The sequence below is a fragment of the Oncorhynchus keta genome, chromosome 13, assembly GCF_023373465.1.
Source record: "Oncorhynchus keta strain PuntledgeMale-10-30-2019 chromosome 13, Oket_V2, whole genome shotgun sequence".
Taxonomy (NCBI): domain Eukaryota; kingdom Metazoa; phylum Chordata; class Actinopteri; order Salmoniformes; family Salmonidae; genus Oncorhynchus; species Oncorhynchus keta.
Genome location: NC_068433.1, coordinates 23941867 through 23965740, shown reverse-complemented (window position 1 = coordinate 23965740; position 23874 = coordinate 23941867). Strand labels below are relative to the sequence as shown.

The window sequence follows — 23874 nt, the reverse complement described above, 5'->3', positions numbered from 1 at the left end:
CTCCTCACCTCCTGCCCAGAGTTGTCAGTAGCAGCAGGCACGTTCCAGCTGATGTTGGCAGTGCCACGCCTCTCGTCCGTCTCTGCCACCACGTCTCTGGGGCACTGGACCCAAGGGGGCTCTGAGTCTGGATGGAGTGAGAAAACAAAACCACAGATGAAAGGCAGAGATGGAGAGGTTGAGAAAATAAACAACAAATAAATGACAGTCTTAAGTATTCGAGTGGATGGAGAGGATGGATAAAGAGGGTGAGAAAAATCCTAAATCAATTTGATTCTGTTTCAATTCCAGTCAGTTTAACTTCACATGATGGGACTCCATATTATTGTCATTCAATAAGACGGAATGAACTCCAACTCTTCCAAGAACAATACCCAGTGGGTAAAAACTGGTTGAATCAATGCTGTTTCCACGTAATTTCAACCAAAAAATCTGTGATGACGTTGAATCAACATGGGAAACTGATTTGACTTGAAAAAAGTCATCAACTTACGGGCATTTTGTATTGTTTTCATCCAACTTTTAACCTAAATCCAATGACATGGTGAAATGTTTTTGTTGAAAACTCAACCAAACGTTGAACTGACGTCTGTGCCCAGTGGGTACACTTACAAGAGGGACATGACCTAAAGCAACAAACCGAGGAAGAGACTTTGGCTTCATCCCAAATGGTACCCAATTCCCTACATAGTGCACTCCTTTTGAGGGGGTAGTGCACTGTGTAGGGAGTAGGGTGCCATTGGCGATGCAGACTTCTACATCACACATCGTCATATGTGGCCCTGCTACTTGTTATCACTGTGATGTCACATATAACCTCTGACCTCTCTAACACAGCACGTCAGAGCCCCCTCTGTTTTTAATTCATTGTGCTGTAGTCACATCGACTTCATAGCCACTTCATAGCCAATTATATGTCCATCTTTATTATCGACATCACCTCATAGCCATATAAGTCTATTATCACTATCTCTGTTCCATCCCTTACATCAACATTAACGCTCTAGGATATACGAAGTACATGTCCTGAATACTGCAAGCTGTACCTCTAACAAACTGTCCATACAACTACTAGCGCAAAGCTAACCCTTTGTACTGAGCACTAGTTCCACACAGCTAGTCATATCTAACACATCTAACACCTGAATCCCTCTAACCTTTACTAAGCCAGGTAGGTCATTGAGAACAGAGCTGGACTACATGTTGTGTGGAAGTTCACAGCTGGACATGACCCATCTAGTGAAGTATCCATCTCTATTAAACTTACACACAGCCTTCTGATCCGATCTGCCAGGGTTTTCCCTTTATTGGAAGGGAAATATTTTACTGTTTGTGTAATAGGTATTATGAGAGAGGCTGGAACCAGGTCAGCTCTATACTCTTCTCTTCTCCACCTAACTCTTCTCTCTTCTCTACTCTCTTCATTTTTCTTCTCGACCCATCTCTTCTCTCTTCTCTAATCTTCTGTTGTCTCTACTCCTTTCTATTCCCTACTCTTCTATTCTCTTCTCTCTACTCCTCTCTTTTCTCTACTCTTCTCTTCTTTTCTCTCTACCCCTTCTCTTCTCTAATCTTATTTTCTCTCTAATCTTCTTCTCTCTACTCGTCTCTTTTCTCTAATCTTCTTTTCTCTCTTCACTTCTCTTTCACTTCTCTCTTCTTCTCTCTTTTCTTAATCTTTTCCCTCCTCCCTACCTGAGAAGGGCAGATTCTGAGAAGAGAACCAGAGGAGACACCACCTTTTCCATCCTATGGATCTCAATATCCTCCCTCCCCCTCCCTCCCTCCCTCCCTCCCTCCCTCCCTCCCTCCCTCCCTCCCTCCCTCCCTCCCTCCCTCCCTCCCTCCCTCCCTCCCTCCCTCCCTCCCTCCCTCCCTCCCCCCCTCCTCAGCCATCCCTCTCAATGACATCCCCCATCCCTCTCTCCCTCCCTCCCTCCCTCCACTCCTTTTATCTTTACGACGTAACTTCCACTTTTTAATGACACAGCCTTAATCAGCCTGCTTTCTATTGGAGGCCATGAGGGATGCGTGTGTGTGTGTGTGAGCATGTGTGCTGGCGCGGGCGCGTGTGTGTGCATGCGTGTGTGTCCATGCGTGCATGTGTGTGGATGAGTGTATGGATATAAAGCCCGAAACAGTACTCTTTCTACAGCCACCTCTTTCACCTGCAAAGCATCTGGAGAAGCTGTATACAATTACAGCGTTGTTCCCCCAACCCTCAAACACAGGGATTGGTCCTCCTCTGTATTAGAGACTACTAAAGCAGTCAGCAGAAGGTTCACATGGAAAGAAATGCATGGAAGGTGCAGAAGGGGTGAATGGAAAACTGTCTCACGAGCACACACACACACACACACACGCACACACACACACACACACACACACACACACACACACACACACACACACACACACACACACACACACACACACACACACACACACACACACACACACACACACACACACACACACACACAGTATCCTACATTTTATTTTACCTGTGCAGGTGGCTTTATGGACGTTAGCGCTCCAGTCCCCGGAGGAGAGACAGCGTGCCTCCAGGTCTCCCTGGAGACGGTAACCGTGGCGACAGGCAAGGCGGCACAAGGTGCCAGGCTTCACTTTCCTCTGTCCACAGGCAGGGGGCGACAGCAGGACGTTCCTCAAAGTCACCATGGGGGGGCAACGCACCTCTGAGGCGAGAGAGAGATATACAATACAGTACCAGTAAAAAGTTTGGACACACTTACTCATGCAATGGTTTTTCTTTATTTCTACTATTTTCTACATTATAGAATAATACGGAAGACATCAAAACTATGAAATAACACATGTAGTGACTGAAAAGTGTTTCAAATCAAAATATACTTCATATTTGATATACCAGATTTCCACTGAACAGATTATAGGACCGATTTCCACCAGTCTAATGTCAATTGCTTGAGTTTCTTGGCCCAAGCAAGTGTCTTCTTCTTATTGGCGTCCTTTAGTAGTGGTTTCTTTGCATAAATTATTTCATGAAGGCCTTTCACGCAGTCTCCTCTGAACAGTTGATGTTGAGATTTCTCTGATACTTGAACTCTGTGAAGCATTTATTTGGGCTACAGTTTCTGAGGTGCAGTTAACTCTAATGAACTTATCCTCTGTAGCAGAGGTAACTCTGGTTCTTCCTTTCCTGTGGCGGTCCTCATGAGAGCCAGTTTAGCGACTGCGCTTGAAGAAATTTTCCATATTGACTGAACTTCATGTCTTAAAGTAATGTTGGACTGTCTCTCTCCATTCTGGTTAGAGTCCGTTTGCGATGTTCTGTGAATGGAGTAGTATACAGCTTGTACGAGATCTGCAGTTTCTTGGCAATTTCTCGCATGGAATAGCCTTCATTTCTCAGAACAAGAATAGACTGACGAGTTTCAGAAGAAAGTTCTTTGAGCTTGTAATCGAAGCCACAAATGCTGATGCGCCAGACTCTCAACTAGTCTAAAGAAGGCCAGTTGTATTGCTTCTTTAATCAGTACAACAGTTTTCAGCTGTTTGTGTGCTTTTCTTTCAAAAACAAGGACATTTCTAAGTGACCACAAACTTTTGAACGGCTGTGTGTATATATATATATATAAGAGAAAGAGAAAGAGAGAGAGAGAGAGAGAGAGAGAGAGAGAGAGAGAGAGAGAGAGAGAGAGAGAGAGAGAGAGAGAGAGAGAGAGAGAGAGAGAGAGAGAGAGAGAGAGAGAGAGAGAGAGAGAGAGAGAGAGAGAGAGAGAGAGAGAGAGAGAGAGAGAGAGAGGGAGAGGGAGAGGGAGAGAGAAGATGAGACAGAAGATGAGATAAACCATGAGTGAAGCAAGTCATTTTTTGTGGTCAGGTCACATAGTCAGGGAAAATTCCGTGCCCGAACTGAGAAGACATTATTTTGACAGTCACAACAAACTGACTGCATTGACTTCAACTACATGAAGCAGAGACACACAAAGACTTACAGTAATGGAACTGGGGAAGGAAAAGAAGAGAATAATCTTGGAGCACATCAACCTGTTTCCTGTGTTTTCACCCTACAGAGATTGAATCTTTGGCCTTTTAACAAGGCTCGCTCAGTCGTCATGCAATAAACCAATCTTCTGGAGCAGTAAATCAGGTTCAGTACAAAAGAAACAAGAATGTCCTCGGAAATTAATATAAGACCACAGAGCTATTACAGACAAGGGGTTTAATGTATTCTTGGACATAGTGCTGTGTGGCTTTCACCCAGAACAGTCCCCAGATCATTCTCTAGTCTTTTGGCTTTTAGATGGAGTCAGATTTGGAGGAGATGAGGAAGAGAGGAAAGGAGAGGAGGAAGAGACGAGAGAAGAGCAATAGGAGAAACACTCTCCTCTCAAAATAACAGAGGAGATTTAATCAGATTAAAATCAAATATATCCAGCCCCTTTTAGCAAAGCTGATCACATTACACCACTACACAAACAAACTGTAACTCAATCAGAACTTCATCCGGGGGAGATTGGAGTCGATAAACAGAAACAAAATTAGTGCCTTTGGTTAGATGTCTGTGGCTTTTAAATAGCTGGAGAGAGAGAGAAAGAGATAAAGAGAGACGGTGAATCATTGGAGGCCAAAGCCGAGTGGCCGGAGGTTTGTGGGTAAAACACTACCGTTTTGCCCATTTGTTGTGTGTTTGTGTGCCTGACCTGTGGTGGTGCCTCTGTGTGGTGAGTGTGTGTGTGCACGTGTTGGGCATGTGTGTGTGTGTGTGTGCACGTGTTGGGCATGTGTGTGTGTGCACGTGTTGGGCATGTGTGTGTGTGTGTGTGGGCACGTGTTGGGCATGAGTGTGTGTGTGTGTGTGTGTGTGTGTGTGTGTGTGTGTGTGTGTGTGTGTGTGTGTGTGTGTGTGTGTGTGTGTGTGTGTGTGTGTGTGTGTGTGTGTGCACGTGTTGGGCATGTGTGTGTGTGTGTGTGTGTGTGTGTGTGTGTGTGTGTGTGTGTGTGTGTGTGTGTGTGTGTGTGTGTGTGTGTGTGTGTGTGTGTGTGTGTGTGTGGGCACGTGTTGGGCATGAGTGTGTGTGTGTGTGTGTGTGTGTGTGTGTGTGTGTGTGTGTGTGTGTGTGTGTGTGTGTGTGTGCACGTGTTGGGCATGTGTGTGTGTGTGTGTGCACGTGTTGGGCATGTGTGTGTGTGTGTGTGTGTGTGTGTGTGTGTGTGTGTGTGTGTGTGTGTGTGTGTGTGTGTGTGTGTGTGTGTGTGTGTGTGTGTGTGTGTGTGTGTGTGTGTGTGTGTGTGTGTGTGTGTGTGTGTGTGTGTGCACGTGTTGGGCACGTGTGTGTGTGTGTGTGTGTGTGTGTGTGTGTGTGTGTGTGTGTGTGTGTGTGTGTGTGTGTGTGTGCACGTGTTGGGCATGTGTGTGTGTATGTGTGTGTGTGTGTGTGTCAGGCATCTTTTGTTATGAGCAGGCAGATATATCTTTCTCTAGAGTGATGTAGCACGGCTGCAAGCAAATCCACACCATATGTTTAACCACTGTGTTCTGTTTCAAGTGTGTGTGTGCGTACAGTATTGTACACCAACACCCCAGTACATGCATCTTGCTCTGACCTTTCACCTAATAATTCATTGTCAGAGGAACAACGGAGGAATCACAACACAGACACACTGAACTCCGTCAGACTGGGGAGGCTGGAGTCAAGGTTGTTCACTGACACTATAAAGAAGGAAGTACGAGATGAAGACACCAAGGGTGACGAGGGAGAGCGGGGTAGAATGAGGTTTCAGGGGGGAGAGCGGGGTAGAATGAGGTTTCAGGGGGGAGAGCGGGGTAGATTGAGGTTTCAGGGGGGAGAGTGGGGTAGAATGAGGTTTCAGGGGGAGAGCGGGGTAGAATGAGGTTTCAGGGGGGAGAGCGGGGTAGAATGAGGTTTCAGGGGGAGAGGGGGGTAGAATGAGGTTTCAGGGGGAGAGCGGGGTAGAATGAGGTTTCAGGGGGGAGAGTGGGGTAGAATGAGGTTTCAGGGGGAGAGCGGGTAGAATGAGGTTTCAGGGGGAGAGCGGGTAGAATGAGGTTTCAGGGGGAGAGCGGGGTAGAATGAGGTTTCAGGGGGAGAGCGGGGTAGAATGAGGTTTCAGGGGGGAGAGCGGGGTAGAATGAGGTTTCAGGGGGAGAGCGGGGTAGAATGAGGTTTCAGGGGGAGAGCGGGGTAGAATGAGGTTTCAGGGGGAGAGCGGGGTAGAATGAGGTTTCAGGGGGAGAGCGGGGTAGAATGAGGTTTCAGGGGGGAGAGCGGGGTAGAATGAGGTTTCAGGGGGAGAGTGGGGTAGAATGAGGTTTCAGGGTGGAGAGCGGGGTAGAATGAGGTTTCAGGGGGGAGAGCGGGGTAGAATGAGGTTTCAGGGGGAGAGCGGGGTAGAATGAGGTTTCAGGGGGGAGAGCGGGGTAGAATGAGGTTTCAGGGGGGAGAGCGGGGTAGAATGAGGTTTCAGGGGGGAGAGTGGGGTAGAATGAGGTTTCAGGGGGGAGAGCGGGGTAGAATGAGGTTTCAGGGGGGTGGGCGGGGTATAATGAGGTTTCAGGGGGGTGGGCGGGGTAGAATGAGGTTTCAGGGGGGAGAGCGGGGTATAATGAGGTTTCAGGGGGGAGAGCGGGTATAATGAGGTTTCAGGGGGGAGAGCGGGGTAGAATGAGGTTTCAGGGGGGAGAGCGGGGTAGAATGAGGTTTCAGGGGGGAGAGCGGGGTAGAATGAGGTTTCAGGGGGGAGAGCGGGGTATAATGAGGTTTCAGGGGGTGGGCGGGGTAGAATGAGGTTTCAGGGGGAGAGCGGGGTAGAATGAGGTTTCAGGGGGAGAGCGGGGTAGAATGAGGTTTCAGGGGGAGAGCGGGGTAGAATGAGGTTTCAGGGGGGGGGCGGGGTAGAATGAGGTTTCAGGGGGAGAGCGGGGTATAATGAGGTTTCAGGGGGGAGAGCGGGGTAGAATGAGGTTTCAGGGGGGAGAGCGGGGTATAATGAGGTTTCAGGGGGGTGGGCGGGGTAGAATGAGGTTTCAGGGGGGAGAGCGGGGTATAATGAGGTTTCAGGGGGGTGGGCGGGGTAGAATGAGGTTTCAGGGGGAGAGCGGGGTAGTAGTTCCTGCAGGCTTACCCACACACCGTGGTTGGATCCCGCTCCACTGCGAGTCGGCCTGACAACTAAGCCTGGCGTCTCCCTCCAGCTTGTAGCCCTTGGCACAGCGCACCTCACACGCTGCCCTGTAGGAGGCGACACCCTTGCTGCAGTTCATGTGTCCGTGCTGGGGCGGGGAGAGGGTGGGACAGGAGCGCACTGCGGTACACAGAGAAGCAGAATAGGACACAAGACTTAGAGACTGCCAGTCTAACTGCAATGGAAATATCTGGTTAAACTAAGAGAAGGAGGAGAGGAGAGCGTGCGAGAGAGAGAGCAAGAGAGACAGACAGACAGACAGACAAACAGACAGAGACAGACTGGTAGAAAAAGAAGCAGATACAAAGAGGTTTGAAGAAGGCTCCATTCCTAAAGAATACTGCATGTGTCTAAAACATTAGCTGAATAATTCATGGGACCTATCATTTGCTCTACTGCAATGATCATGAACGGCTGGTCCTAGTTAGCCTGATGTCTAACAGTGTCTGTTCAGTGTGCCGGTTTTCATCATCACTGATAGACAGTCTTTCAGGAGACCCTCTCTCTATTAGTTGAACTGGCTGGGAGTCCCACAGTGGAACAAGACAGACTGACAGACATATAGAGAGAGACACACACACGCAGGCAGGCATCTATGCACACATATGCGCTCTCTCTCTCTCTCTCTCTCTCTCTCTCTCTCTCTCTCTCTCTCTCTCTCTCTCTCTCTCTCTCTCTCTCTCTCTCTCTCTCTCTCTCTCTCACTCTCTCTCTCTGCTGGCACACAGTAGTGATCCCAGTAAACGTTTACCCATAATTCAATCTGAACACACATGATCTTAATCTACAGTCAAAATGTTGACACACCAGCCAGATACTCTTCACACTGACTCCACACACCATGTTCCAACTTAACAAGCCTCTTACCAACTCAAATGTCTGTGGATTCGTGTGGGTGTGTGCGTGCGTGTCTTCCTGATAGGCCGATGTGTCCCATAAATGTTTGTGAATGCGTTGGAACGTCAGATGGAGATTCAGAACCTCTTTGAAGAAGTTCCCATTGTTGAATAATGAATTATAAAAGACACATGTGTTGAATAAAACCCTGCTGGGAGCAGTCTCTGTGTGTGTGTGTGTGTGTGTGTGTGTGTGTGTGTGTGTGTGTGTGTGTGTGTGTGTGTGTGTGTGTGTGTGTGTGTGTGTGTGTGTGTGTGTGTGTGCGTGCGTGCGTGCGTGCGTGCGTGCGTGCGTGCGTGCGTGCGTGCGTGCGTGCGTGCGTAGGGGTAATAATCAGGAACAGTGGTCGATGAATACGTTTTGTCTTCACCCATGGGACTTATCATAAGAGTAAGAGTCCTGGCTAAACTCCCGATCTGGTCCCCCTAATCCCCAGTTTCCAATTGGCTCATTCACCCCCCTCCTCTCCCCTGTAACTATTCACAAGGTCATTGATGTAACTGAGAATGTGTTCTCAGTCAACTTGCCTGGTAAAATAAGGGTTAAATAAAATAAATAAATACACAATGAAAATATGGCAGCTATATAATACCAACACTGAAATATGAGAATCACTCAGAATTAGATGTGATGAGTGAGACAATTGGTAAAGAACGAATAAGGAGAATGGAAGTAACATGATGAAAGACAGAAATGAGCAGACCCTTATCTGTATAGCAGAAACATATCTGTATAGCAGAAACATATCTGTATAGCAGACACATATTGGTATAGCAGACACATATCTGTATAGCAGAAACATATCTGTATAGCAGAAACATGTCTGTATAGCAGACACATATTGGTATAGCAGACACATATCTGTATAGCAGACACATATTGGTATAGCAGACACATATGTGTATAGCAGAAACATATCTGAATAGCAGAAACATATCTGTATAGCAGACACATATCTGTATAGCAGACACATATCTGTATAGCAGAAACATATCTGTATAGCAGAAACATATCTGTATAGCAGAAACATATCTGTATAGCAGACACATATCTGTATAGCTGAAACATATCTGTATAGCAGAAACATATCTGTATAGCAGAAACATATCTGTATAGCAGAAACATATCTGTATAGCAGACACATATTGGTATAGCAGACACATATCTGTATAGCAGAAACATATCTGTATAGCTGAAACATATCTGTATAGCAGACACATATTTGTATAGCAGACACATATCTGTATAGCTGAAACATATCTGTATAGCAGAAACATATCTGTATAGCAGAAACATATCTGTATAGCAGAAACATATCTGTATAGCAGAAACATATCTGTATAGCAGAAACATATCTGTATAGCAGAAACATATCTGTATAGCAGACACATATCTGTATAGCAGACACATATCTGTATAGCAGACACATATCTGTATAGCAGAAACATATCTGTATAGCAGAAACATATCTGTATAGCAGAAACATATCTGTATAGCAGACACATATCTGTATAGCAGACACATATCTGTATAGCAGAAACATATCTGTATAGCAGAAACATATCTGTATAGCAGAAACATATCTGTATAGCAGACACATATCTGTATAGCTGTATAGCAGAGACACATATCTGTATAGCAGGCACATATCTGTATAGCAGAAACATATCTGTATAGCAGAAACATATCTGTATAGCAGAAACATATCTGTATAGCAGACACATATCTGTATAGCAGAAACATATCTGTATAGCAGAACATATCTGTATAGCAGAAACATATCTGTATAGCAGAAACATATCTGTATAGCAGAAACATATCTGTATAGCAGAAAACATATCTGTATAGCAGACACATATCTGTATAGCAGAAACATATCATATCTGTATAGCAGACACATATTGTATAGCAGACACATATCTGTATAGCAAACATATCTGTATAGCAGACACATATCTGTATAGCAGACACATATCTGTATAGCAGAAACATATCTGTATAGAAACATATCTGTATAGCAGAAACATATCTGAGACACATATCTGTATAGCAGACACATATCTGTATCTGTATAGCAGACACATATCAGACACATATCTGTATAGCAGTATCTGTGTTGCAGCAGACACATATCTGTGTAGCGGTATAGCAGACACATATCTGTATAGCAGACCCATATTGGTATAGCAGACACATATCTGTATAGCAGACACATATTGGTATAGCAGACACATATCTGTATAGCAGACACATATCGGTGTAGCAGACACATATCTGTATAACAGACACATATCGGTATAGCAGACACATATCGGTATAACAGACACATATCTGTACAGATACACATATCTGTATAGCAGACACATATCGGTGTAGCAGACACATATCGGGATAGCAGACACATATCGGTATAACAGACACATATCTGTATAACAGACACATATCTGTATAACAGACACATATCGGTATAGCAGACACATATCGGTATAGCAGACACATATTGGACAGAAGGAAATATTGGGTGTGTACGTGTGTGCATGCATTCAGTTACTGCGTGTGTGTGTGTGTGTGTGTGTGTGTGTGTGTGTGTGTGTGTGTGTGTGTGTGTGTGTGTGTGTGTGTGTGTGTGTGTGTGTGTGTGTGTGTGCGTGTGCGTGTGCGTGTGTGTGTGTGTGTGTGCGCGTACTTCATTACTGTGTATGTATGTGTGTTCTATTTAGGGTCGCAACATTTCAGAAACTTTCACTAAATTGCCTGGTTTTCCAGAAATCCTGGTTGAAGGACACTGGAATTCCTGCTTACTTCCTCCTGATTCCAGGAATGCTCCTTCTGGGATTTCGAGAAAACCATGGAATTAATTGATACTACCCTCTCACCTCTGCAGCTGGGCGGAGAGCCTGACCATGTCCCGTTTGGCTGGCACAGTCTGATGCCACTACCCTGTCGATCGTAGCCAGGCTGGCATCGCACCCCGCAGGCCGCATTGAACTGGTTATTACACACGTTGTGGATGAAGAAACCATTCCCTGGAGGAGACAGCTCTGGGCAGTACACCACTGGGGATGGAGAGTACGGAGATGGAGGGGAAGAAAAAAGCATCAAAAGTGAAAAACGTTAGATGAGATAAGATTCACTCGCTGCACTGACAGATTTAGATCGACTCCGGTCAAAAGTAGTGCACTATGTAGATTGTAAGGGATAGGGTGCCATTTGGGACGCGGCATAAGTGTGTGTAGCATGGACAGTCTGGACAGCGTTACCTTCGCAGGTCTTCCCTTGGGACCTGTAACCCTGCTTGCAGACACAGTCGCTGGGTGCTGTGCTGCCGGGTTGGGAGGTGTGGTGCTGGTCAGGACACAGCAGGCAGGTACTCAGGCCTCCTGGAGTGCCCTCCGGTTTGTAGGTTCCAGGTGGGCACGCTGTAAAGAGAAGACAGAGACAAAACACTTGGTGATAGACTAAACACACCTAGAAAAGTAATTTGTTGCATGTAAAAGGACTGATCACACACACGTAAATACTGTATACATACGCAAACACAAAAATCAATCCACGAGCAAATGCCGAGATCTCTGAACTGTTTTATAGTCCTGTTGACTTAGCAGTTCTGCTTTGTGTTAGAAGCATCTGCGGCTGATCAGCCAAGTCAGGAAGCTGTCTGGTTATTGAGCTAGTGAGCTTGTTTTCAAACATTCCTCCATCTACAGATGTAGGATCTTAATTTGATCACCTTGTTGCAGAATACATGTTTTACTGCATTTGATGTTTAAAAAGGCTTCTGAAGTTTGTAATTTCCACTTTGAAATTTCCGACTTGATTTGTCCCTTACAAAAAATATATCAACCCCTACAAAAATGGCCATTAATTACAACCCACGTAATAATTCACATTTCCTGTTATATTCCTGCTGTAGCAAACTGGTTCAAATTAAGATACTACATCTGTACTGTACACGATAAATCATCCTCACAGAAAAGGACGGCCATCTCAATGCATCCCTTGTGTTACAGACCAGTTAACTCTTCATAAAGTAAGTAAATTGAGAGAAACAATTGTGATCTCTCACTGTAATGGAATGGGATACTTTCCATACTCAATTAACACTAATCCATCCAATGGCGCACTGCATAGATTTAACAATAACATTTAGCAATATACAGTGCATTCGGAAAGTATTCAGACCCCTTGACTTTTTCCACATTTTGGTACATTCGGTTACATTTTGGTAGCCTTATTCAAAAATTGTTAAATCGTTTTTCCCCTCATCAATCTACACACCATAACAACAAAGAAAAAACAGGATTTTAGAAATGTTTGCTAATTTATAAAACATTTTTTTAAATGGCCTCCCAAGTGGTACAGACAAAACAAATGGAAAATGAAAAGTGGATCGGCGGTGGCTAGAAGGCCGGTGACGTCGACCGCCGAACGCCGCCCGAACAAGGAGAGGGACCGACTTCGACGGAAGTCATGACAGTAGTATATGGGGCTTGGTGATAAAATGGATGGCACTGTGATAGATTACATCCAGTTTTCTGAGTATAGTGTCGGAGGCTATTTTGTAAATGACATCACCGAAGTCAAGGATCTGTAGGATAATCTGTTTTACGAGGGTATGTTTGGCATGATGAGTGAAGGATGCTTTGTTGCGAAATAGGAAGCCGATTCTAGATGTAATTTTGTATTGGAGATGCTTAATGTGAGTCTGGAAGGAGAGTTTAAAACTGCTTTTCTATTTGTCATTGCGGGGTTACTGTGTGTAGATTGCTGAGGATTATATTTAAAAATATATATATTTTCGAATAAAGCTGTAACGTAACAAAATGTGGAACAAGTCAAAGCATCTGAACACTTTCCGACCGAAGGCACTGTATACAGTATACAGTTATCAAGAGAGCTAGACTGTCTAAGTCTAGGTATGGGCAAAGGACAGAAAACACTGAGGTAGCTTGTAACCAGAAAACACAGTACAGTGAGTGTTATAAAGAATCCATGGTGTTGATCTGACTATGTGGTGTTAAAACGTAAATAACTCCCCAACACTCCAGGGTTTCCAGGGTTCTTTTAGTGCCAAGATACCAGCAGCTGGAGTCTCTCTCTCTCTCTCTCTCTCTCTCTCTCTCTCTCTCTCTCTCTCTGTTTGTTTCTCTCCTCCACTCTTTCTCTCCCCCCTTTCTCTCTCTCTCTCTCTCTCTCTCTCTCTCTCTCTCTCTCTCTCTCTCTCTCTCTCTCTCTCTCTCTCTCTCTCTCTCTCTCTCTCTCTCTGTGTTTCTCTCCTCCACTCTTTCTTCCCTCCCTCTCTCTCTCTCCCCCCTCTCTCTCTCTCCCCTCTCTCTCTCTCCCCCCCTCTCTCTCTCTCTCTCTCTCTCTCTCTCTCTCTCTGTTTGTTTCTCTCCTCCACTCTTTCTTTCCTTTCCCCCCCTCTCTCATTCTCTCTCTTTGTCTCCCATCTTTCTCTCCCTCCTCCTCTTTCTCCCTCTCTCTCTCTCTCTCCCCCAACCTCTCTCTCTCTCTCATGCCCTGGTGTTTGGCCCTGGGCATCGCCCGGGAATGGATCCTCCATTCCAACACACACTCATTCCCCACCTAAACACACCAGGGTCAGCCAAGTGCCACTAACCAGCCGCCTGATCAGCAGCCGGGCACAGCCTGGAACAGCCCCCTCGCTCTCACCCACATCAAATGTGTGGACTATGTGCGCGCGCGCCCGCGCGTGTGTGTGATCTGTTAACTGAAGTAGCCCATACACACTCCATAATATCCACCTTCTTTGAAGTCAGAGGTCAGACAGGCCTTACATAAGCAAGCAGCAGAATGTCTGGATGTCTTCTCACTTTGAGGCTCCTGGAACCCCTTTTACAGCCTCCATTTAAAATGTACAGGAAGCCCAGTTATTTATATGTGAATAATATTTCACTTGTAGTGAAACAGTGGAAATACTGTTTTAAAGTTTCATTTTAATTCCTGGACTGGAAACTTGGTCTGGGCTGGCTGGTCGGCTGGCTGGTCGGCTGGCTCAGGTGGACACCGGGGTTAGTAACAGACTTGGGCTCGTATTCATACAGCATCTCAACGCAGGAGAGCTAATCTAGGATCAATTACATTATGAAGAACAGACAGAAGGACCTAATCTTAGATCAGCACTCCGACTCTGAGACGCTTTGTGGATTTGGGCCCTGGAATCTTCTCTACAGGGGGAGAGTACAGAGGAACCAGACCTGCCTCTCACTGAGACACACACTGTGTGCTGGGAGCGAGGGAGAGGGAGGGAAAGAGAAGGAGGGATGGATAGAGGGAGAAGAAGAATGAGAGAAAGGTAGACTAATAACTCTGAGAACGCCGAAATGAACGACGGTGTTGGAAAGAGAATGTTGTGAACTTCCAAAATGTGTACCAGCAAAGCGTACCAGTGATACATGATCCTACATGTGTATCGGATGAACTGAATGGGTCTCCATCCTTTCATGAGTTATGTTCAGAAATACCATCAACTGACCTTAGGCAAGAAGACCAACTGATAGTGAATTTGAGACTGGAAAAGACTGACGAAAACCCTAAAAGTATATCAATAGCAAGAACCATGCAACACATCTGCTTCAGGCTGCAACGACCCACAAAGAGAGTGCTTTACATCTCCAAGGGACAAATCTATACCCTCCATTTGGGCAGGAAGTGGGCCGTCACGGGTCCAGTCCAGATGATCTGTACATCGGAGAGAGTACGCCCAGGCCCAGGCTAAAATACCCTCACGGAGTGGAGCAGAATGGACCAACACTAGGGACTAATTGAAGTAGAAAAAAACGAGCCGCTGCTCTACCAGCCAGCTGCGTGTCACATAACTCCTGGGTAATGAGCTTCAAACCCTCTTCCTCCCGGAAACCCCAGAATGGAGGAGGAGGAAGACAATTACAGAGTGAGTCCCTCTCTTTCTCAGGGTCTGTGACCTCGCTCTCGCTGCTGCCTGAAATAAAACACACGTACTAAATCAGTTTGGTCAGGCTGAGTGAGAGAGAGTGTTGTGAGTGTTTAACCCTGACGGAGATGAGGATTCAGATGATAGTGTTAGTTGAAAGCTCAGAGCTTTTGCTTTCCTACTTTAGCCTACCATTTGAATGTCTGAAACCCGAATGGTATCCCCGCAGAAAGAGGAAAGGGCATAGGTTTCAGGGTCAATATTAACGAAAATGTGTGCGAGACGTCAATACTCAAGCGCACGGGGACATAGTGGTAGGATGTCGGGAGGACTTACAGTAATTGTCCATCACTTTTAGCACAGTAACATACAGTACCAGACAGCTTCGTCTCCCTCACTTCTTCCTCATAAAATGACGAAGTGAGTCATTTCGACTGGCCCGCGAACCAGCCACAGGAGCCAAAGAGGTCTCTAAAGGAGCCAAAGAGGTCTCTAAAGGAGCCAAAGGAATCGCTATCACACGGGAATCGTCTTTATCTCTGGCGACCGCCGCGAGCCTGTCTTCGATTAGTGGGATCGACACAGACAAACGGAAACCCTGAACGTCAACCCTGAAGAATACCCAGCACATCTGCACATCTCTGTTCCCACCCGACAGACAGCATCATTTCGATCTCTGACTGACAGATTCGCTGAGTCTAACAAATCCCCCTCTGTGCCTCTTCCTGAAGTTCATCTTTCTCTTCCCATGTGGGGAACAAAGGGGAACATACTGCATAAATCACAGTTATTTTGTTTGTTCTCTGAAAATTGCCATAGCTATCCTTTTAAGTCTAGATAAAATAGGAAACCTATCTTAAGCTTAATATCTACTGTACTGATGTGCAGACGCAATGCCTGTGGTCCTCCTTTGTAAATGCGTGTACGCTGTAGCCGAAAGCCTACTGTGCGCCTTTTCTCTTCTAAAGACTCACAATTGAGACAGAACAAGTCAAACACACATCTGAGCGGTCTCTAACTCTGGACCGCAGACACACCACTTGTGGCCAGACAAGGCCTCGTGTTGTGATTCTGTTGGGTGGGTTTTAAATCCCTGTGTTTTTAGAAGAGAAAACAACGTTCACACGCAAGGACACTTTCTGTTCTTAACAATAACATGACTTCACATGCATTAAGACCGCAAACCGACACTGAAAATGTCCAGTTAACCGGGGGGTAAAAAACTTCAAACATAAATTCACAAAGACCAAGGAACTGTAGCTACATGATAACATGTTATACACCTCAATGTGACATATTGTCTCGAGGTCAACAGAGGAGTTCATGTCAAAAAAGGCAACTGATACCGTGGACAATTTTAGTTTGAGCATCCAGCACTCCTAGGGTCATAGGGCACACTAACACACACACACACACACACACACACACACACACACACACACACACACACACACACACACACACACACACACACACACACACACACACACACACACACACACACACACACACACACACACACACACACACACACACACACACACACACACACGCCTCCAGTCCCCAATCACTGAGCCCTCTGTCATCTTTCTCAGTCACCCTTAAGTTATTAACCGTGACATCGTGGCCACCACTGGTTTCCATGACAACAGCACACACACACACACACACACACACACACACACACACACACACACACACACACACACACACACACACACACACACACACACACACACACACACACACACACACACACACACACACACACACAGCATGCCCTAATCATACAAAGGCCTTGTGAAATTCCGAGGCTAAAGCCTAAGTCACAGAAAACCATAGAGCTGTAATGTACCACTGATATGAGGACTGGTGTCCAGCTGCCCAGATGTCTGGGGAGGGGAGGATACAGCGGCCCATCTGGCCAGGAACATGGGGGGGGGGGGACTTTCATGGGAAAACCCCTCCCCAGATGTCTCTCTGGATCCTCCAGACTGGTGTCCTGGATGGGAACTGTCGTCCAACGTCTGTCTTTCCTTCCCTGTTTAGCTGCTTACTGCATCTCATCCCCATAGAAATCTGAGTTTACCCAAATTGCTACTTACCTCTGGTGGATTGTCTTGCACATTATGGTTGCGTCCCAAATAGAACCCAATTCCATATGTTGTGCACTACCTTCGACCAGGGCTTTGGAGATGCAGAATATACACAAAAAAAAAAAGATGCTATCTAGAACCTGAAAGGGTTCTGCTGCTGTCCCTATAGGAGAGCCCTTTGAAGAACCCTTTTTTACAGGAGGAACCTTTCTGGTTCCAGGTATAACCCTTTTGGGTTCCAAGTAGAATTGTTTCTACAAAAAGCTCTACGTGGAATCTAAAAGGGTTCTCCTATGGGGACAGCAGAAAAACCCTTTCCAGCTTCTTCAACTTAGTCCAAGAAAACAAAGCAAACACCCACCAAAATAACAGCAAACACACACACACACACACACACACACACACACACACACACACACACACACACACACACACACACACACACACACACAGAGTAGCTATAATGACACGTTTACCTGGTGGGCCAGCGGCGTTCGCAGGCCTTTCCACTAATCTCTCCTGCTAACAGAACAGAGAACACAGCAGCAGCAGCTGTAGGCCTCTAATACATTAGACAGTGTTAACAACAAGAGGGGTTAACTAACTAACTAACTAACAGATAAAGTACATGGACGCTATACATCATCCAACACTTACGGTTCAACCACATACATACGCATCATACAGACACACATACACACATGCACACACTTATTCCACTGAGGAACATTACTGTTTTAAGAGTAGACAGACCAGGGTGTCAGGAATGGACAGGGGGTTGAGGTGGGGGATGGTGGAGGGTTCGCAGTTCAGGCAGTGGAGCTGTGTTCACTCATATGGGTCCTGGTTCGGACTGATAGCTGAAAGTGAGGGTAAGAGTGTATGAGAGAGCGAGATAAAGAGGGAAATATATATATATATATATATATATATATATATATATATATATATACAGTGGGGCAAAAAAGTATTTAGTCAGCCACCAATTGTGCAAGTTCTCCCACTTAAAAAGATGAGATAGGCCTGTAATTTTCATTATAGGTACACTTCAACTATGACAGACAAAATAAGAAGAAAAAAAATCCAGAAAATCGCATTGTAGGATTTTTTATGAATTTATTTGCAAATTGTGGTGGAAAATAAGTATTTGGTCAATAACAAAAGTTTATCTCAATACTTTGTCATATACCCTTTGTTGGCAATGACAGAGGTCAAACGTTTTCTGTAAGTATTCACAAGGTTTTCACACACTGTTGCTGGTATTTTGGCCCATTCCTCCATGCAGATCTCCTCTAGAGCAGTGATGTTTTGGGGCTGTTGCTGGGCAACACGGACTTTCAACTCCCTCCAAAGATGTTCTTTGGGGTTGAGATCTGGAGACTGGCTAGGCCACTCCAGGACCTTGAAATGCTTTTTTTACGAACCCACTCCTTATATTTTGGTTTCATCTGACCATATGACATTCTCACAATCTTCTTCTGGATCATCCAAATGCTCTCTAGCAAACCTCAGACGGGCCTGGACATGTACTGGCTTAAGCAGGGGGACACGTCTGGCACTGCAGGATTTGAGTCCCTGGCGGCGTAGTGTGTTACTGATGGTAGGCTTTGTTACTTTGGTCCCAGCTCTCTGCAGGTCATTCACTAGGTCCCCCCATGTGGTTCTGGGATTTTTGCTCACCATTCTTGTGATCATTTGACCCCACGGGGTGAGATCTTGCGTGAAGCCCCAGATCGAGGGAGATTATCAGTGGTCTTGTATGTCTTCCACTTCCTAATAATTGCTCCCACAGTTGATTTATTCAAACCAAGCTGCTTACCTATTGCAGATTCAGTCTTTCCAGCCTGGTGCAGGTCTACAATTGTGTTTCTGGTGTCCTTTGACAGCTCTTTGGTCTTGGCCATAGTGGAGTTTGGAGTGTGACTGTTTGAGGTTGTGGACAGGTGTCTTTTATACTGATAACAAGTTCCAACAGGTGGCATTAATGCAGGTAACGAGTGGAGGACAGAGGAGCCTCTTAAAGAAGAAGTTACAGGTCTGTGAGAGCCAGAAATCCTGCTTGTTTGTAGGTGACCAAATACTTATTTTCCACCATAATTTGCAAATAAATTCATAAAAAATCCTACAATGTGAGTTTCTGGATTTTTTTTCTTCTCATTTTGTCTGTCATAGTTGAAGTGTACCTATGATGAAAATTACAGGCCTCTCTCATCCTTTTAAGTGGGAGAACTTGCACAATTGGTGGCTGACTAAATACTTTTTTGCCCCACTGTATATATATATATATATATATATATATATATATAGAGAGAGAGAGAGAGAGAGAGAGAGAGAGGCCCTTGTTCCAGAGTACAGCTGCAGACTTCCTGAACCCCCCCGTCTCATCCCGTCCCCATTCAGACCCCTGCCCCTGGTCCTCAGACAGAGCGTGTGCCCCCCCTCTTCAGCACCTCTCCCTGCAGGACCTAACGCTGGACAGACCACAAAACACCCTGACACCCAGACATTAACACAAGAGAGGAGAGAGGAGAGAGGAGAGAGGGGGAGGAGGGAGGAGGGAGGAGGGAGGAGGGAGAGAGACAGAGAGGGATAGAGTCCGAGACACTCAGACAAAAAGAGGTCATACAAAAAAGAGTCAGAAAGGGCATACACCGCCACATGTGAAGCTTGCGTATGCAGTGAGCATACGTGTGTGTGTGTGTGTGTGTGCGTGCGTGCGTGCGTGCGTGTGTGCGTGTGCGGTGTCCCAATCTAATCAAGGTTTGAAATTACTATTCTTCTGAAATATATTTATTTGGGCTTCATGTGGTCAATTATTTGTAATTATGTTCTGCCCACGGCTGAATATTGTTGGGACGCCTGGTCTAGCGTGTTTATTGTGAGTGTGTGTCTAGCGTGTATCTGTGTGTGTGTAGCATGCCTGTCTCTGTCTTCGCCTTCTGAGTACGTGTGTTGCTACTGTGCCCTTGTATGGTAGGCCTCTGGGCAGCCCCCAGGAAGAGGAATTAGAGCACATTTAACAAAGGGTGTTTCTACTCTGTGTAATGGCTACTTACACAGAGTAGGGGGCAAGGAGTGGATGGAGGAGTGTTAATGATGAGCAGTTAGGCTGAGCCTGACGCTACTGGCAGTTTCACGGCTGCTCGTATTTCAAGCCGCCCTGCACACACGCAGAACACACAAATTAGCACACACACACACACACACACACACACACACACACACACACACACACACACACACACACACACACACACACACACACACACACACACACACACACACACACACACACACACACACACACACACACACACACACACACACACACACACACACACACACACACACATAGCCTGTTTACAAAAAGAGCTGCGTTTGTTTTACGGACCTTGTCCCTGTCCTCCATCACATTCCCTCTCTCAAAGAAATCAGTTAAAGCTTTATGGACCTACAGTATAAGGCTACACTTATACAGGCAACCCAATTCTGATCTTTTTTCCAATAAATGGTCTTCTGACCAACCTTTTGAATCAATATCAAATCCTTTCACATCAGATACTTTTCAGAGCTGATCTGATATCTAATGATCTAATTAGTGAAGAAAAGAGCAGAATCGAGCTGCCTGTGGGTTGTTCCACAAAACGGGTGCTTTTTGGACATGCAAACTCTTTAAGAAATTCACTTTATAACATCTCTTCATTCACCATTGATTTGCACGGAGGATGTGTTTAGCCTACGGAAAAACACCTTTTCTCATCTCAGGCAATACAATCCTATGAAGTAAGATCATTTAACCTTAGTAGTATGTAACTGCCTAACTATTTAAAATCAGGTTTGAGATAAATCCAAAATAATGTAATTGATCAAGAATCCTTGTACCATTAAATTCACATATAACATCAAACGGATAGGGTTACTGTTGGGCCTCTAACAGGGTTGACGATAACACAGCATCAAAATGACTTTAAAAATGATGGAGAAACGTGGAGAAATGTCTGGATTAAGCGCATTGTCGAGAAGGAACCTTTCAAAGTAAGCATTTTGTTGGAGGACGTATACCATACATACCATACATATACCATACATACCATACATATACCATACATACCATACATATACCATACATACCATACATATACCATACATACCATACATATACCATACATACCATACATATACCATACATACCATACATACCATACATACCATACATATACCATACATACCATACATATACCATACATACCATACATATACCATACATACCATACATATACCATACATACCATACATATACCATACATACCATACATATACCATACATACCATACATACCATACATACCATACATATACCATACATACCATACATATACCATACATACCATACATACCATACATACCATACATATACCATACATACCATACATATACCATACATACCATACATATACCATACATACCATACATATACCATACATACCATACATATACCATACATACCATACATATACCATACATACCATACATATACCATACATACCATACATATACCATACATACCATACATACCATACATACCATACATATACCATACATACCATACATATACCATACATACCATACATACCATACATAAGACGTGAAACTGAATAGGGTGTTGGGCCAACGCGAGCTACCAGAAAAGCTTCAATGTGCCGTGGCATACATTCTACAAGTGGACCTAAACCATGGCAGGAAAATGCACACCACACCATAACACCTTGTTGCGTTGTGGCCATAGACATAAACTCAGCAAGAAAAGTAACGTCCCTTTTTCAGGACCCTGTCCTTCAAAGATCATTTGTAAAAATCCAAATAACTTCACAGATCTTCATTGTAAAGGGTTTAAACACTGTTTCCCGTGCTTGTTCAATGAACCATAAACAATTAATGAACATGAACCTATGGAAAGGCAGTTGAGACACTAACAACTTGAAGGCAATTAAGGTCACAGTTATGAAAACTTTGGACACTAAAGAGGCCTTTCTACGGAATCTGAAAAACACCAAAAGAAAGATGCCTATGCTCCCTGCTCATCTGCGTCAACGTGCCTTAGGCATGCTGCAAGGAGGCATGAGGACTACAGATGTGGCCAGGGCAATAAATTGCAATGTCCGTACTGTGAGACGCCTAAGAGAGCGCTACAGGGAGACAGGACGGACAGCTGATCGTCCTCTCTGTGGCAGACCACGTGTAACAACACCTGCACAGGATCGGTACATCCGAACATCACACCTGCGGGACAGGTACAGGTTGGCAACAACAATTGCCCAAGTTACACCAGGAACGCACAATCCCTCCATCAGTGCTCAGATTGTCTGCAATAGGCTGAGAGGCTTGTAGGCTTGTAGGCCTGTTGTAAGGCAGGTCCTCACCAGACATTCCCGGCAACAACGTCATCTATGGGCACAAACCCACCGTCGCTGGACCAGACAGGAATGGCAAAAAGGGCTTTTCACTGACGAGTCACGGTATTGTCTCACCAGGGGTGATGGTCGGATTCGAGTATATCGTCGAAGGAATGAGCATTACACCGGGGTCTGTACTCTGGAGCGGGATCAATTTGGAGGTGGAGGGTCCGTCATGGTCTGGGAGGGATGTGTCACAACATCATCGGACTGAGCTTGTTGTCATTGCAGGCAATCTCAACGCTGTGCGTTACAGGGAAGATGTCCTCCTCCCTCATGTGGTACCTTTCCTGCAGGCTCATCCTGACATGACCCTCCAGCATGACAACGCCACCAGCCATACTGCTCATTCTGTGAGCTATTTACCTCAAGACAGGAATGTCAGTGTTCTGTCATGACCAGCGAAGAGCCCGGATCTCAATCCCATTGAGCACGTCTGGGACCTGTTGGATCGGAGGGTGAGGGCTAGAGCCCCCCCCCCCAGCAATGTCCAGGAACTTGCAGTTGCCTTGGTGGAAGAGCGGAGTAACATCTCACAGCAAGAACTTGCACATCTGGTGCAGTCCATGAGGAGGAGATGCACTGCATTACTTAATGCAGCTGGTGGCCACACCAGATACTGACGGTTACTTTTGATTTTGACTCCCCCTTTGTTCGGGGACACATGATTCAATTGCTGTTAGTCACATGTCTGTGGAACTTGTTCAGTTTATGTCTCATTTGTTGAATCTTGTTATGTTCATACAAATATTTACACATGTTACGTTTGCTGAAAATAAACGCAGTTGACAGTGAGAGGACGTTTCTTTTTTGCTGAGTTTATAATCCATAGAAGGGTTTTGGAACCTCTTACCCTGGCAATTTGACTGTTAAACTCATGGGTACACTATCAATGGCTGCCAGTCCTGACTTGAATGGGAACTGCCATCTATGGATTATATTTCTATGGTTGGTTGAGGCTGTCAGTTTGCCACATTTCAAAATACTATCGCGGGAAAAACGTACAGTTTGGAAAGCAAACTGCTGAAAAGAGAACGCTAATCTGCAGAACCAATAGAAAAAATATTTTCTGAACAACTCCCAATTTTGATCGAACAGTATCTTAGATTCTGATGTCTTCTGTCACGTAAACGACATAGAATTGCATGAAATGCATTCATGAAAGGCCAATTGTTTTACGGACCCAGCAAAAAAATAAATCCCCATGTGTGGAAATCCTGAAAATGCCTCTGCTCAACTGTATCCTATGCCACAAAGTTATGGTTATTAGGCTTCTATGCACCGAATTGCATCTTTGTGCCTGGATTTGTTTACAGAAAATTAGG

The 23874-nt window shown here is 45.2% G+C and overlaps 1 protein-coding gene across 4 annotated transcripts in view; it reads right to left on the bottom strand.

Annotated features, from left to right (window-relative positions):
* svep1 (sushi, von Willebrand factor type A, EGF and pentraxin domain containing 1) overlaps window positions 1-23874 on the bottom strand; it is a 139517-nt gene that overhangs the window by 59302 nt on the left and 56341 nt on the right. For 3 of the 4 annotated variants that reach the window (XM_052459803.1, XM_052459805.1, XM_052459804.1), the window contains exons 4-8: window positions 11349-11507; window positions 10965-11144; window positions 7132-7311; window positions 2505-2699; window positions 9-127 (exon numbers count right to left, since the gene is read on the bottom strand). In XM_052459803.1, coding sequence (XP_052315763.1) covers window positions 9-127; window positions 2505-2699; window positions 7132-7311; window positions 10965-11144; window positions 11349-11507 — 833 coding nt within the window. Of the gene's footprint in view, window positions 1-8; window positions 128-2504; window positions 2700-7131; window positions 7312-10964; window positions 11145-11348; window positions 11508-23874 lie in introns of those variants that run through there. The other variant, XM_052459806.1, reaches the window with a different exon arrangement.